Genomic DNA, 14,625 nt, shown 5'->3' on the forward strand with positions numbered 1-14,625 from the left:
CCGTGAAAATATATCTTTTTTGGTACTCTTGGAAATTTGGACCTGAGTGGCATTGATTATATTTTCGAAAATGTTGAAATAGCCTACTTCTTGGCCTGGACTTTGGAGTTATTAAGAGAGGAAGAATAAGTACGTAAACATTCCACTACCACATGGTGGATTTAATTCCACATCTTGACATGGGTCGGGCCGCTCTGTGCTAAGTGCTTGAGGATTTTAGGTTATGTTCTATTGAAGTGGTTGAGTTGTATTTGTTTATAATTATTTCAAATATTTACGCCATAACCCAACGCTAGTTCCTTGCTTACTATGGATTTGGCTTAGTACTGATGCATATTAAGTTTTACTTTTTACATTATTGGTTTATTAATAGGTGATAATGAAGTTCTCATTCAAGGTAAGCTATTTTAATTGAACTAACTTTAAATAGGCCTACCTATTTGGTTAATGTAATATTTAAACTCTAAGTAGGCTAATCCTATTTGACATAATACGTTTATTATCTAACAAATGTTATATCACAATCCTCATTTGTTAAAATCCGTAGTTATCACGGGTCTGTCTTTAGCTGACTGGAGTGAGTGAACAACAAATGATAACCTATTAACCAGGTACTAAAGATTTGAAGAGAAACTCTTTGGTGGAATCCATTGGCAGTTTCACACTGGTTAAAAACTTAGATGTCTCAATGAAACTCGGAAATTCGAAATACTATCAAGTTACCTACACTATGGGTAAATTTGACAGGGTCAGACAAAATTATCTGCTGTGTAATACATATTGTTACCTGCCTTTACGCTTGTTGACGTGGGTCAACAACCTCTAATAACCTGTTGCCCAGAAACTAATGACTGAGATATGTCAATGAAACTGTGAATGAAGGAATATAGAACCATTTTCTATACTACCTGTAAATTTGAAATAGATTGGACATTGTTAAGTGCCTTTTTACGCATATCACCATCCGTTGTACTTGTTGATCCGCGTTAACGATAAACAATAACTTGATGACCGGGTACTAAATATTGAGATATCCCAATGAAACTTAGAACAAAGAAATATCACCCTAGTCAACTAGTGTAACAGCCGGTAATAAGCATAAATAGGCATTTACATTTTCCTGATTAACTTCAAATTAACAGGCGGTATAGAGAATGTTATGATACTTCTTCGTTCCAAATTTCATTAAGATATCTTAATTTTTACCATCTGGTCAACAGGTTTTTCTGTTTCTCTACTCAGTATAATAAGCAGCCACCGTCAGAGTTGAACCATCTATATTCATGATCATCTAAACTACGAAACCAAAATGTCAAACCAAATTACGCTATAGATTTTTCAAATTACAGTATTGTTCAGCTTTTTTTATATCTAAAACAGTAATAATAATAATAATTGAATAATGAATAAAGTGCTGTATATACAATATGTATATTTATAACATCTAACAAACAAATCAGAATAACATTTAGTTACTTTTTATTATTTTGAAGAATAAAGGTGTTTGACAACTTGTAACACAAATAACACACGTACATTTTCGTTGCACTTATGGTTATTACTCAAAATATTATGGAAATGATTTTATATTGTTTGAATTTGAGTAATGTGGAACAATTTTGTTAATCAATAAATTAAAAAGATGGCAATAATTAAATGTAATTAATTATTATTAAATGATTTTGCATTCAATAGTTTAGGTATTTATAATCGTTAATATGATACCCTGATTTGATAGTGATGTTTGCCGCTTACTATACTGCAGCCAGGTCAATAACTGTAACGACCAGTAATATGCATAAATAGGCACTTAAATTTGTCTGACCTTCTTCAAATTTAGGTATGATATAAGCAATCTGATATTATTTTTTCATTCCACGTTTTATTGAGATAACGTAAATTGTTAGTACCCATTCACATAACGTAGCTTTAGTGAGAAGGGTTGATTCAATGTGAATGTTGAATTTAGCTCCAGTTTACCTTTCTCTTAGTACAACATCTGGAATCTGATGCTGTCACAGACTCGACTCCTGGAATCTGGAGGAGTCATGTTCATCTGAAGAGATCCCAAAAAAGTCAAACGAAGAAGCTCAATATGAACTCTTTAAGGGTACTTCCCACTAAAACTGAATTAGTGATTTAATTTAGTGATTTGGTCATTGTTTTACAGCTCAACTAATTTTAGGTTTTACTGACCGAGCACAGTTATTATATTTTGTGCATGGAATATTTCTATCTGAAATTTGTTAGGTTCTTTTATTTTATAAAATACCTGAAACATCTACTAAAAAGGAAGATATGTTTAAACTTATAGATAGTTTTTCATTAAAAACAAACTTGAATGGAAAATCTTTAAGCCGATATGCATGAACTGTGCTAAGGGTTACATGAGTTGTCACATTACTGGACTTAAACATCAAATACAAAAATTTCTGCTGAGTGTTAATTTACTTATTATTTCCTTCACTGTGAGTCTTTAGTAGCAAACATCTTGATGATCTTAAATATGTTCTTGACAACACTAGTAAAAATTCTAAATTTTAGCATTATAGATCTAGATTTCACTACTACTTTAATACTTGGTGTGTCTGGAAATGAGTAGAGTTCTCGAGTACTTGTTATTGCATACAGAGGTACTCTGTCGCGTGGGATGTCTCAGCTCAATTATTTGAATTCTACAAGAATGCAACATTTTTCTTGGATTATAAACTTCTCTCATTTATGTTCTGTATTGAGTGGCTGAGAGGACATCTGAGGCTATGTCCCTTTAGGTACAACAGCTGACCAACAAAAAGCATTATGGTAACATTACTTTGTGGTATACCCATTGTGCCTTGGAATATATTTGACTAGGAATTGTTACAAAAAATTTAATCTGGTTTGTATGAAAAGTATTAAAACAATTTGTTTTGTTTGGAACATTATGGTTTTCTCATAGAAGTTAGCTCCTTAAAGCTTCCATTTTTTCTTATTTAATCGAGAAAAATAGAATATACGTATTGAAACTAAAATCAATGTTTATAGAAAATGTTTTTCTCAGAAACAAACGCATGTTATGAAGTTTCTCAGAGTTAGGTACGGTATAACATAAATTTTGTACACGGTATGATATCTACTGAATATTGTGTAGCTCCAGTTCACCTTCCTCCTAGTGCAGCGTCTGGAGCCTGACACTGTCACAGACTTGACTCCTGGAATCTGGAGTTTTATTTGTACAAAGAGATACAAAAAAAACTTTGTGGCAATGCAGAAACTAGAAATGAACTCTTCACATCGGAGTGTAAAATTAATCAAGGGCGTTTTCTGGTGTTGCCTATTACCATCATACAATTCTAGTTACAAAAAGTAACTAGATATAATTTACAGTTCATTTTTTGTTTAAAAGTTTGAAGTGAATATATATATTAATGTACATCTATTTTATAGTTTTCGAACCTGTTGGGGTCAGTGTACAAGAAAGGAAATCTCTTATTTACTCCAGATGGGAACTCTGTTGTAAGTCCAGTAGGAAACAAGATAACCATTCATGATTTAAAAAAGTAAGTAAAAACTAGATTTTCTTAAACATTTTTTTAGGTTTTAAAAAGTTATGATATAAACTTTTGTGCTGTTATGTGTGATATTAGTTAACTATATTGATATCTTTATTTGTATTTTTGTATAGGTATTATTTTCCATTTGCTGTACAATCCCTCGTCTATTTGATTCAATAATCATATTTATAATTAACTACTTTAATTATACTTCACGGTTTGCTAATCAATAATATTTTTGTTCAAAGTCCCATATTCTTTTCAGTTTTTGTCTGAAAATTTGCTAACAAGCATGCTTATGCATAAAAATTGTTGATTGTTTTATTTCCACTTTTTCAATTTTATCTCTACCTTAAACTTTGCTTGAAGTTGCCTTTGATGTAGCCCAAAGATTTTATGAATTGACTTGGTACTAACCTGTAACTGTAACTTTAAGGCGTATTGATGTTTTGGACATGATATGAAATTAGAGGTATAGAACCAAACAATACCCAAAATAAAACAAGATTATATGTTTTATTATCGGATGAAATCATGAAAACCAACTATTTTTAATAGTGATAATCATAAATATAACTATTTTGGACATAAAAACCGCACACTGATCAGCAGAAGTAAATAATGCAACTTCTGAACTTTCAGATTATTTTGCAACATTTTCTGTTGACAGTTGTTTATGTGGGAAAGAAATTGCTGTCACTTAATGTTAGAATCTGCTGACAGTTCATGCACTGGAAGCTATGTATAGATATCATAGGTCTGGAACAGTTGGGAGTACAAGCACTAGCGTTAGCAGGAAAGTCTCTAAAACATGCCATCCTCTATATCGTACTCTTTCTTCATTTTATTCTAAATGCTAAAGCATACATGTTTGCATTCTATTAATTGCGATCATATAAAAATTATACTAAGTAGAAAGTATGTAAAGAAAAAGCCTGTTTGTAGAATATTAAAATTATAACAAGTAAGGATTAGTCGTATCAAAACCAAAGTAATAGTTGTTTTCTTTCATTTAGATTATACTGTATCTGGAAAGGAACTAAAATACTATGTTTTAGGTGTAGTACTTTACTAATTTTAGCGTTTCTTACTATAACAGCTTGTGTTGTTACAGTAACAAATCGTCAACACTGCCAGTAGAAAGTAGTTACAACTTCACGTGTCTGGACTTGTCACCTAATGGCTACAATCTCATTGCCATCAACGAACGTGAGTTTTAAGTTACATGTTTAATTTATTCTAATGTTATTTGTTGGTTTGTTAACATGTTCACAACGACAGATAACTTAGATGCCATCGAATTTTTCAATAAAAATGCCAAAAACCATAATCATTTTTTATGTTAAACCTTTAAGTATATCTAAAAAAGTATGTAGGCTTCACAATTTTGAAAAAGAAATATGTTTTTTCAGTGTTTTTCCGTGTACTTTAAGGTAATGTATTTACCTAAAAAATTTAACAATCCTGTGCCCGATGGGTACACAATAGTTTGAAGTGCTGGATCATATTTAACAAACCGCCAAGACAGACAAAAAAAAAATAAGAACACAATGAGGAAATGCATAGTAATGTTACTCTATCTGGCGCACAATGCACTTTACAAAAGCCTGGTGTGTACCCCATGGGGTATACAACAGCAGTTGTGAAAGATAATGTGTACCCAATGGGGTTCATGATGATGAATGTGTTGCTAAGTTTTTGTAAACATTTAAAAATAAAGATTGGATTCTTATTGTTATTCCTAATAGTAAAATAATTAAATAAGTAAGACTCAGTGTCAATGAGTTAACCAATTTAATTTCAACTTTGGATCTAATTTTACAAAGTCTACAAATAAATACTGTGACAAATGATTTATACACAAAGATCTGTATTATCAATCCTACAGATTGAGGCCACTCACTCACTCATCACTGATTCTCCGATTTCTTGATATCACAGAAAGTTGAAATTTGGCACATGTATACCTTATGACTTAAATAGAAAAAAAGAAGCTTTTTCATAAAGATCAAACATCCAAAGGGATATGAGGTTACAACCCCAAGAAGAACTATATATTTTGTTTGTCAACTTCTCGATTCCTTAGAAAGATGAAATTTGACACAGGCATGCTTCACGACTTACAAAGAAAAAATTGTAATGAAGACCAACCATGTAAATAGGTTTAAACTTGGTTGGAATCCCTAGAAGAACAACATTTTTGTTTTTCAACATCTCAATGTCTTTTTTTTTTGTTCTCTTAGGACAAGAAGCTTATAAATTGCACTTAGTCCTTTAAAAACCTTTGCGCTGCTTCCGGAGTGACAGGATAATCAGGATGGGTAAGGTTAGGGAGTAGGGGCCGCCTCCTATCGAGATCCATGAGGAAGAATTAGGGCACTACATCTCAAAGTCATGTCCCCCCCGGAAGAAGGGGAGGCTAGCTCTGAACCAGCCTCTCCAGTCAAAATAGGCAGGGGATGGCATACCCTTGGTGAGGTGAGCAAGAACCTCTGAGGTTAAGAAACAAATCCCACCAACTCCAACAGTCATCTCCCACAGTAGACTAGACCTATCGAATTGCCCATGAACCCCAGAATCTCGACATTTGCGGTTAGTGATGTGCCACTCCTGGACATCCATAAGGTTGCCCAGATTGAAGTGGCACATCGGTTTTTGCTGTGTCCAGTGGTGGGTTCAACTGGAAGGTATAAACCAGCCAGAAGTGATCGCTGCTGGGTAATCTCAATGTCTTGCAAAGATGAATTTGGACAAACATGTGCTCCATGCTTTCAACAGGCAAGAACAAGATTTTTTATGAACATCAACCACCCATAGAGTAACTAAATTTTTGTTTTTCTAACTTCCTGATGCTCTAGAAAGATGGAATTTGACACAAAGATGCCTCAATGAATTAAAAAGAAAATCATTTTCATCAAGATCCACCACCCATAGGGATTTAAAAAAGAGTGTTGTAACCCCTACAAAAACCATATATTTGTTTTTCAATTTCTCACTGGCCTAAAAAAGGTTTAATTTGACACACATGGGTATTGTAGACTAGACTACCAGCACCAGAAATAAATTAGACCAGAATTAGATTACAATGATCGGAAGTAGTAGCTTTTTCACCAAAGTATACTTTTCATACAGATGTATGTGTATACTGTCTTGATCGGAATAACAAGGTAAACACTATTTGGCACCAGTAATACCTTAGAAAGGAAGTAGATTATTATGAATGAAAGTTGATTCACTGAAAAGGACTTTTGAGACCTATGTAAGTATAATTATATTTTCTTAATCTGGGCATTTATTCAAATTCTTTTAGGGCATTGGGAATGAGAGACTGGAAGAAGATTACGAGTGCTGAAAGTACACCCTTTTTGATTAATTTAGGCTTCTCAGACTGAATGTAATTATTTTTTATCTTTGCAACAAGGTAAAACTCTTTATGAAGTGTGAAATATGATTGGTTTGAACCAGAAATGCCTCTTCACATGCTAAACCTGAAAGTTGAAATTTTGTTTGATTTTTTAACCTCTTAACAAATAATATATACCTCTCATCATAAAATATATACCATAAACATGTCTAGCTCAGATTCAAAATTAAAAGAGTTCTTCATTATATTACATCACAAGTGCTATCACTGAGATTACTTTGGATTTAGTGTTTCTCCACTTCGTTGTCTCTCCTTTAGTAGTTGAAGTGTTGCTGAAATTGTTGTAGCTATTCATTCAAATATTATTGAATGTTGCTGAGACATTAGTGTGTTACATTAATTGTACTCAACTGTTTCACTTCAAATTCAGGGTCCCAAACCTTACTATTTATTTTAAATTTAGTAGTGTTTAAACCATTTAAATAGGACATGCCTTTTGAGGTACCTGTTATTCAATAGGAAATCACGTACCAAACCACGGGTAACTGTTAGTAATCAATGTTTTGCTTTCTGTACAAAGCATCCTGTTCAGTGTTATCCATGCAAATTTAACACCAGTTATCAATCAAATTGTTTAGTGTTTCCATCTGTAATATTGAATTAATGATAAAATCTCTAGGAAGTTACCTGTGTTTCCATCCCAGTTAGTGTCCAGGTGTTGTTACAGAAGGAGATGCCTACCTGATCAGTCTACTCAGTCGGAGTGTCGTGCACCGGTACAAGTTCAATCATGCTGTCACATGTGTCAAGTTCAGCAGTGACGGCAGCCGGTTCGCTGTCTGCAAACAGAACAACGGTAACGGCTCACACTTTACCTTAAATGTGCAGATCTCTACACAATCTTTTGTTTTAATCTTATGAAAGTCGTTGATACATAGTCGACCACAACTTGTGTGTACAAGACAAAAAGTTATAATTAGACACTACATTTATTCATGTTTAGGGACAGCTAATTATTTGGCCGTAACATTGCGAATCTTCAGTTATTTTTATTGTAGTACACATTGTAAATAATGCAATATTATGCATGTTGTTGTTAATCATCATTGATGTATTGAGTTTTTAGTCTTCAGACTTATTAACAGTCTTAGCCCCATATGGCAGAGAAAGAAGAGAAAGAACAATAGAAGTTGGATTGCTGGTGATTAAAAAGAAATCATACTTGGGTTAAAAATGCTATTAGGATTCGTAATATGAGAATGTGTAATAAATTTTTGTCAATTTGGAATTGGATTTGAGAATTCTGGATTCAGTTAATCAATAGTTACTTCTTTATTTATTATTACTATTGATTACATACCCACTCTTACTTACTTACTATGTTAAGTGAAAGTAGCTAAATTAACAAGACCTACTTGTTTTAATAAAATCATTACATTAAGCCTGTTACAAAAATTGTGTTAGTAATGAAATGTGATCTAGTGTAATTGGTTTTAATCGTTTGTGAATTAAAAATGTTATAAAATATATAGATTAGTCAGATATGAAATAGATATCACTATACTGATTCTGATTGAAGATTTGGGGATTTCAAATTGCCAGGCCACCGATATCTGAAATAGAGTGAGGTCTCCATACATAAATTGTGAAATTATCTTTTTACCATTGTTCTAATAATCTTACACGTACATTCCTCGTGTAATGTTTCTCTTCACATTGCCCACGCCATGTAATTAAGTAATAATGTCTTACTCATATTAAATAACCATTCAAATACAGAACAGTGAATAAAAAACTAAAGTTCCATAACTGAAGATTAATCTTTTTAGCTCCAATGTACAGATGTTATTAAAGTTTTCAATGGTGCTTAATCGCCTAAAATCTGTTATACCAGATGCTGGTCGTTCAGTTGAAATTCCTGAGTTTCATATCGAACAAATAGAATTATAATTTAGTTAGCTTTTGTATTATTGAGATGTCAGTATTATCTATTATCTATTCATTATAAACTTCTCATTTTGAGATATTTTTGGTCTGATGCAAACACTTTTTACATTCAAGTTTGTCTTAAGTAATGTGTGTTTTTCAATATTAAAGTGTTTGTTTCTTGTTTGGGTATTTTCTTTTTAGATAAATGCATTATTGATATTAATGAGTCTATACTGTCAATGACCTGATTTTAAATTGTTTCATGTTTGGGTATTTTCTTTTTAGATAAATGTATTATTGATATTAATGAGTCTATACCGTCAATGACCTGATTTTAAATTGTTTCATGTTTGGGTATTTTCTTTTTAGATAAATGTATTATTGATATTAATGAGTCTATACTGTCAATGACCTGATTTTAAATTGTTTCATGTTTGGGTATTTTCTTTTTAGATAAATGTATTATTGATATTAATGAGTCTATACTGTCAATGACCTGATTTTAAATTGTTTCATGTTTGGGTATTTTCTTTTTAGATAAATGTATTATTGATATTAATGAGTCTATACCGTCAATGACCTGATTTTAAATTGTTTCATGTTTGGGTATTTTCTTTTTAGATAAATGTATTATTGATATTAATGAGTCTATACCGTCAATGACCTGATTTTAAATTGTTTCATGTTTGGGTATTTTCTTTTTAGATAAATGTATTATTGATATTAATGAGTCTATACCGTCAATGACCTGATTTTAAATTGTTTCATGTTTGGGTATTTTCTCTTTAGATAAATGCATTATTGATATTAATGAGTCTATACCGTCAATGACCTGATTTTAAATATTTACTTAGGAAAGCCAAGGTGTAGTTAATAGTGTTAAACGATTAAAGATTATTTACTTAATAGGCTTAAGCTTATGTTTAAGATTTTGATTTGAGTGATTGATGAATGTTTGCGTTGCAGTGTTCATATTCAAGGCACCTGGCCAGTTCGGGGGCAAGTTCAATCAGTTTGTGATGGAGAGAGTCTATCACAATGCCTTTGATGATACTACATGTGTGGATTGGGCCTCTGACTCCAGGTTAGACAAACTTTATCCACTTGATAAATGTCTTGCATTATGCTAACAAATGTATCTTTTAACCGTTTTAGGACCAACCGTACGATTATCGCTGATAGGAACTTACGCTAGAAGAACCTACGTGCAATCTATCGCCGGCGGACTTTGATCTTTTTTCATAATTATATTTATAATTTACAAGTCGCAATGATATTATTTTGCTATTCTATATGTATCCCTTTACTTGTTTATATCATCTGAAAGGCAGTCTTATATTTATGTAGGTATGTTTTCAGCTGTTTTCTAATTGGGCTATAAGGTTTTGTCTGTGATAATGGTAAAAACTTTGTTTTAGCAAATACACCGGATTGGACTATGCAATCACAGATTATTAGTTTGAAATACTAAAGCTTTAAAATTTGGAACATTGAGCAAAATATTAAAAAATGTTTGGCCTGGTCCTGAAAGGGTTAAACTAGCAATATAAGATACAATGTTATTACTTTTTGTTATTTATGAATTTTTCAATAGTTTATATTTATTCAGATGCACATATGAGACTAAAAAATAATATTTAGTACAATACATGATTTTATTAATAATTCAAGATAACGAAATTATTATAAGATAAACAACACAGCTGATTTACTGGTACATTTTCTATATTTAAGGTTCAAATAACAATTGGTTGTTTTTCAGTTTATAGAAAACTAATGACATTTTCTGATCCAAGAAGAGAATATTTTTTTTATCTGACAACCCATTTAAGCGTAATAAAACATTTTAATTTTTGTTGAAAAAAAAATATTGAGTGTATGGTGGGACGTAGCTATGGTGGGAAGGATGATTCAGTGGGAACATTGAGTTTAGCTCAATTTCACCCTCTGCTTAGCACAGTGTCTGAGATCTGACACTGTCACAGACTTGACTCCTGGAATCTGTTCATGTCCGTCTCAAGAGATCCAAATAATGTCAGTGATGAAGATGTTCAAAATCTACAGACTACATCAGAGACATCGAGGCTTCAAGAGGTCTGTCTGATTTAACCCGGCAGCCATCCGTTGTAATCTAGATGAAGAGGTGTTCTCATTTGTGCGTTGTCCAATTGTGCTGTTGGTTCTAACCCGCATGCAGTGTTACCGTCCCAATCAGCTTTTCTGACAGGGAGGCTGTTCTTTTCACTGTTGATGATAATGTTGAAGATAATATTTTATTTATATTGTAATTTTTCATTATTACTGTCATCACTCTAAAAGCTGGATAAATTGTATACCTTTCCAATGTTAGTAATTAACTACCCCTATTACAACAAAGTATTGCCTCTAGATCATTTCCCATCTTAGTTGTGATTTTGATCCAGTAGTTGTTGGGCGAAAGTAGACCTTTGTTTATTTAATTTTACATTGGGACGGTATTCCTTGTATCTTTGTTGGAATGAAAGACGGAAATTCTAAACATATCACCATAGGAACATCATTGGATTGATTGATGATAGGATATAAACTTAATTTTTGTCATCGTAAATTATTTTGGGCATCCACAATGGAATATAATCTAGAACTATCGTGTAAGCTTTCCCCGTACCCCAATATCTCAAAATTTGCAGTTGGTAATTAGATCTGTCGCTCCTGGACACCATTGAGTGGTCCAGATGGAAGTGACGTTGGTATTTTTTGTACCGAATGTAGGTTCTACCACCATATGCAGATCAACCTAGGAGAGGTTGCCAAGCCATACATCTGTAGCAGTGATGATGCTTTACCCCTCGATTTGCACTAGTTGAGTGATATCTTTCCCTCAGTCTTTAAGTACTGCTTAAATTAAGTTCATACTATTATGGAAACAGACAAAAAGAACAAGAGTTTCTTATACATCAGCACTAATATGTAGCCATATGATCTTAGAAGAGTTAATTATTATATGGCTTACGATTAATCAGAAAATGCTTGCTATTAAATAAGTCAGTATAAGGTGTAACTTTCTAGCACAAGTAACCTATGTTTGCAGGGTACTGGCTGTGGGCTGTAAGGACACTTCAACACGGCTCTATTGCCTTGACAGAATGGCCAACTTCCGTCCCATCACTCTAGGTTCTCAGAATGACGTTATAGTTGCAGTTTTCTTTGAGAATAACTCTCTCGATGTCACCACAGTAGCAAGGTGAGTTTCAGCTTTGATGAACTATCAGTGTATGACTTTGAGGGTAACACTCTCGATGTCACCACAGTGGTAAGGTGAGTTTCAGCTTTGATAAACTATCAGTGTATGACTTTGAGGGTAACACTCTCGATGTCACCACAGTGGCAAGGTGAGTTTCAGCTTTGATGAACTATCAGTGTATGACTTTGAGGGTAACACTCTCGATGTCACCACAGTGGCAAGGTGAGTTTCAGCTTTGATAAACTATCAGTGTATGACTTTGAGGGTAACACTCTCGATGTCACCACAGTGGTAAGGTGAGTTTCAGCTTTGATGAACTATCAGTGTATGACTTTGAGGGTAACACTCTCGATGTCACCACAGTGGTAAGGTGAGTTTCAGCTTTGATGAACTATCAGTGTATGACTTTGAGGGTAAACACTCTCGATGTCACCACAGTGGTAAGGTGAGTTTCAGCTTTGATGAAACTATCAGTGTATGACTTTGAGGGTAACACTCTCGATGTCACCACAGTGGTAAGGTGAGTTTCAGCTTTGATGAACTATCAGTGTATGACTTTGAGGGTAACACTCTCGATGTCACCACAGTGGTAAGGTGAGTTTCAGCTTTGATGAACTATCAGTGTATGACTTTGAGGGTAACACTCTCGATGTCACCACAGTGGTAAGGTGAGTTTCAGCTTTGATGAACTATCAGTGTATGACTTTGAGGGTAACACTCTCGATGTCACCACAGTGGTAAGGTGAGTTTCAGCTTTGATAAACTATCAGTGTATGACTTTAAAGGTAATTGTCTTGATGTCACAACAGTGGCAAGGTTAGAGTAAGCTTTTCCAAACTATCAGTGTATGACTTTAACACTCCAGTGGGCGCGCGGAGTACAGGTGTCCTCCAGTGATTTTGTTTTGCGTGACTACAAGGGTTGGCAACACTCGTGACCTTGAGCGACCACATACCTTTCCCCCCACTCACGCTCCACCCGCCAGTGCATTGTCAGCGTCTATGCTCGCTAGTTGTCGCTGTGACCACGTGTTTATTTGCACGGTACAGTAGTGGAGGACAGTTGTCCTCCGCGCGCCCAGTGACGTTACATTTTTTTGGCATATTGGTATAGTATTTTATTTTTAATCTCGTATTGTTGAAACAATAATGGCCAGTGAAAGTGACCGTGAACAGTTACGCCGTTGGCTAGATGAGACTGAAGATACCGAGAGTGTTCTAGGTATAGAGGACGAAGATGAAGGTGAAGAAGACCACGTTGAATACCACACAGAGAATAGAGATGATGTAATCAATGTAGAAGATAACCCGGATGAATGTTCCCCGACGAAGCCGAGGAAATGGAAGTGATTGAAGAAGCAGTACCCTCCTGGACCTTTCGTGAACCCAGAGTTTTATTTGGGAAGAGATCGGACGTCAAGATGGTACGTAGAACCTCAAGTTGCTCAGAATTCTTGTATACCAAGGTATAACATTATACCAGTTTTTCATCGCCCAGGACCTCAAGGGTCAGCGAAAAATGCTATAACTCCAGAAAGCTTGCCTTACAGTGTCTTATTGATGATGAAATAGTGAAAAAAATTGTTGATTACACCAACATTTACATAATGAAAATTCAACCTCAGTTTGACAGAGAAAGGGATGCTAGGCCCACTGATTGCCGAGAAATTCGTGCGTTGATTGGTATAATATACCTTGCTGGGGTTTTGAAGGCTGGCAGAAGAAACGTATTTGAAATGTGGGATAATTCACAAGGAACGGGAGTAGAGGCTGTTTATCTAACCATGAGCGCCAAGAGGTTTCGATTTCTTTTATGTTGTCTGAGATTTGATAACGTCCACAACAGAGATGAAAGAAAATCTGTTGACAACCTTGCTGCTTTTCGTGAAGTATTTGAGATGTTCGTGTTCAATTGCAAAAATGCATACAAACCAACTGACTACCTTACCATTGACGAACAGCTAGTTGGATTCAGAGGAAAACTGTACCTTTCGGGTTTACATGCCTAGTAAACCTGCTAAATACGGGATAAAAATCTTTGCTATGGTTTCTACAACAAACTTCTATACTACAAATCTTGAAGTGTATGTACAGAAGCAACTAGTAGGCCATTTTAGAATAAGCAGCAAGACATCTGACTTAGTTTTGAGATTGGTGCAGCCTATTTCAGGAACCAATAGAAATATTACCTGTGACAATTGGTTCGCATCTGTACCCTTGGCAATAAAGTTACGGGAAGAAGAAAAAATAACAATGATAGCTACTCTGAGAAAGAACAAAGCTGAAGTTCCCCCAAACTTTTTACCTGATAACTCAAGAGAAGTCAAAAGCAGTTTGTTTGGCTCCCCCACCCCCCCCCCCCCCCACCCCCCCCCCCCCCCACCCCCCCCCCCCCCCACCCCCCCCCCCCCCCACCCCCCCCCCCCCCCACCCCCCCCCCCCCATGTTACATTCAACTAAAAGATTTTAGTTTTCAAATTATAGTTTAAAATGAAACAATAATGTATAGTATTGTTGTGAAAATTCCATGTTTATTTGTAAAAAGTATGATAATTTAGAGCTGCTAGGAGAAATAGG

The 14,625-nt window shown here is 34.4% G+C and overlaps 1 protein-coding gene across 1 annotated transcript; it reads left to right on the top strand.

The window, feature by feature from the left end:
• The first annotated feature begins 209 nt into the window (after window positions 1-209).
• Window positions 210-12,068, top strand: LOC124357930 (periodic tryptophan protein 2 homolog). The gene is made up of 6 exons (XM_046810054.1): window positions 210-397; window positions 3,427-3,539; window positions 4,648-4,742; window positions 7,625-7,753; window positions 9,793-9,910; window positions 11,897-12,068. Exons 1-6 carry the CDS (start codon window positions 380-382, stop codon window positions 12,051-12,053), a joined length of 630 nt encoding a protein of 209 aa, XP_046666010.1. The 5' UTR covers window positions 210-379; the 3' UTR covers window positions 12,054-12,068.
• The last annotated feature ends 2,557 nt before the right edge of the window (window positions 12,069-14,625 follow it).

Source organism: Homalodisca vitripennis, chromosome 3 (assembly GCF_021130785.1).
Source record: "Homalodisca vitripennis isolate AUS2020 chromosome 3, UT_GWSS_2.1, whole genome shotgun sequence".
Taxonomy (NCBI): Eukaryota; Metazoa; Arthropoda; class Insecta; order Hemiptera; family Cicadellidae; genus Homalodisca; species Homalodisca vitripennis.

Coding starts and splice junctions, on each gene's coding strand:
- LOC124357930 (XM_046810054.1), top strand. Junction 3,540..4,647: donor ACCATTCATGATTTAAAAAA/GTAAGTAAAAAC, acceptor GTGTTGTTACAG/TAACAAATCGTCAACACTGC. Junction 9,911..11,896: donor GATTGGGCCTCTGACTCCAG/GTTAGACAAACT, acceptor CTATGTTTGCAG/GGTACTGGCTGTGGGCTGTA.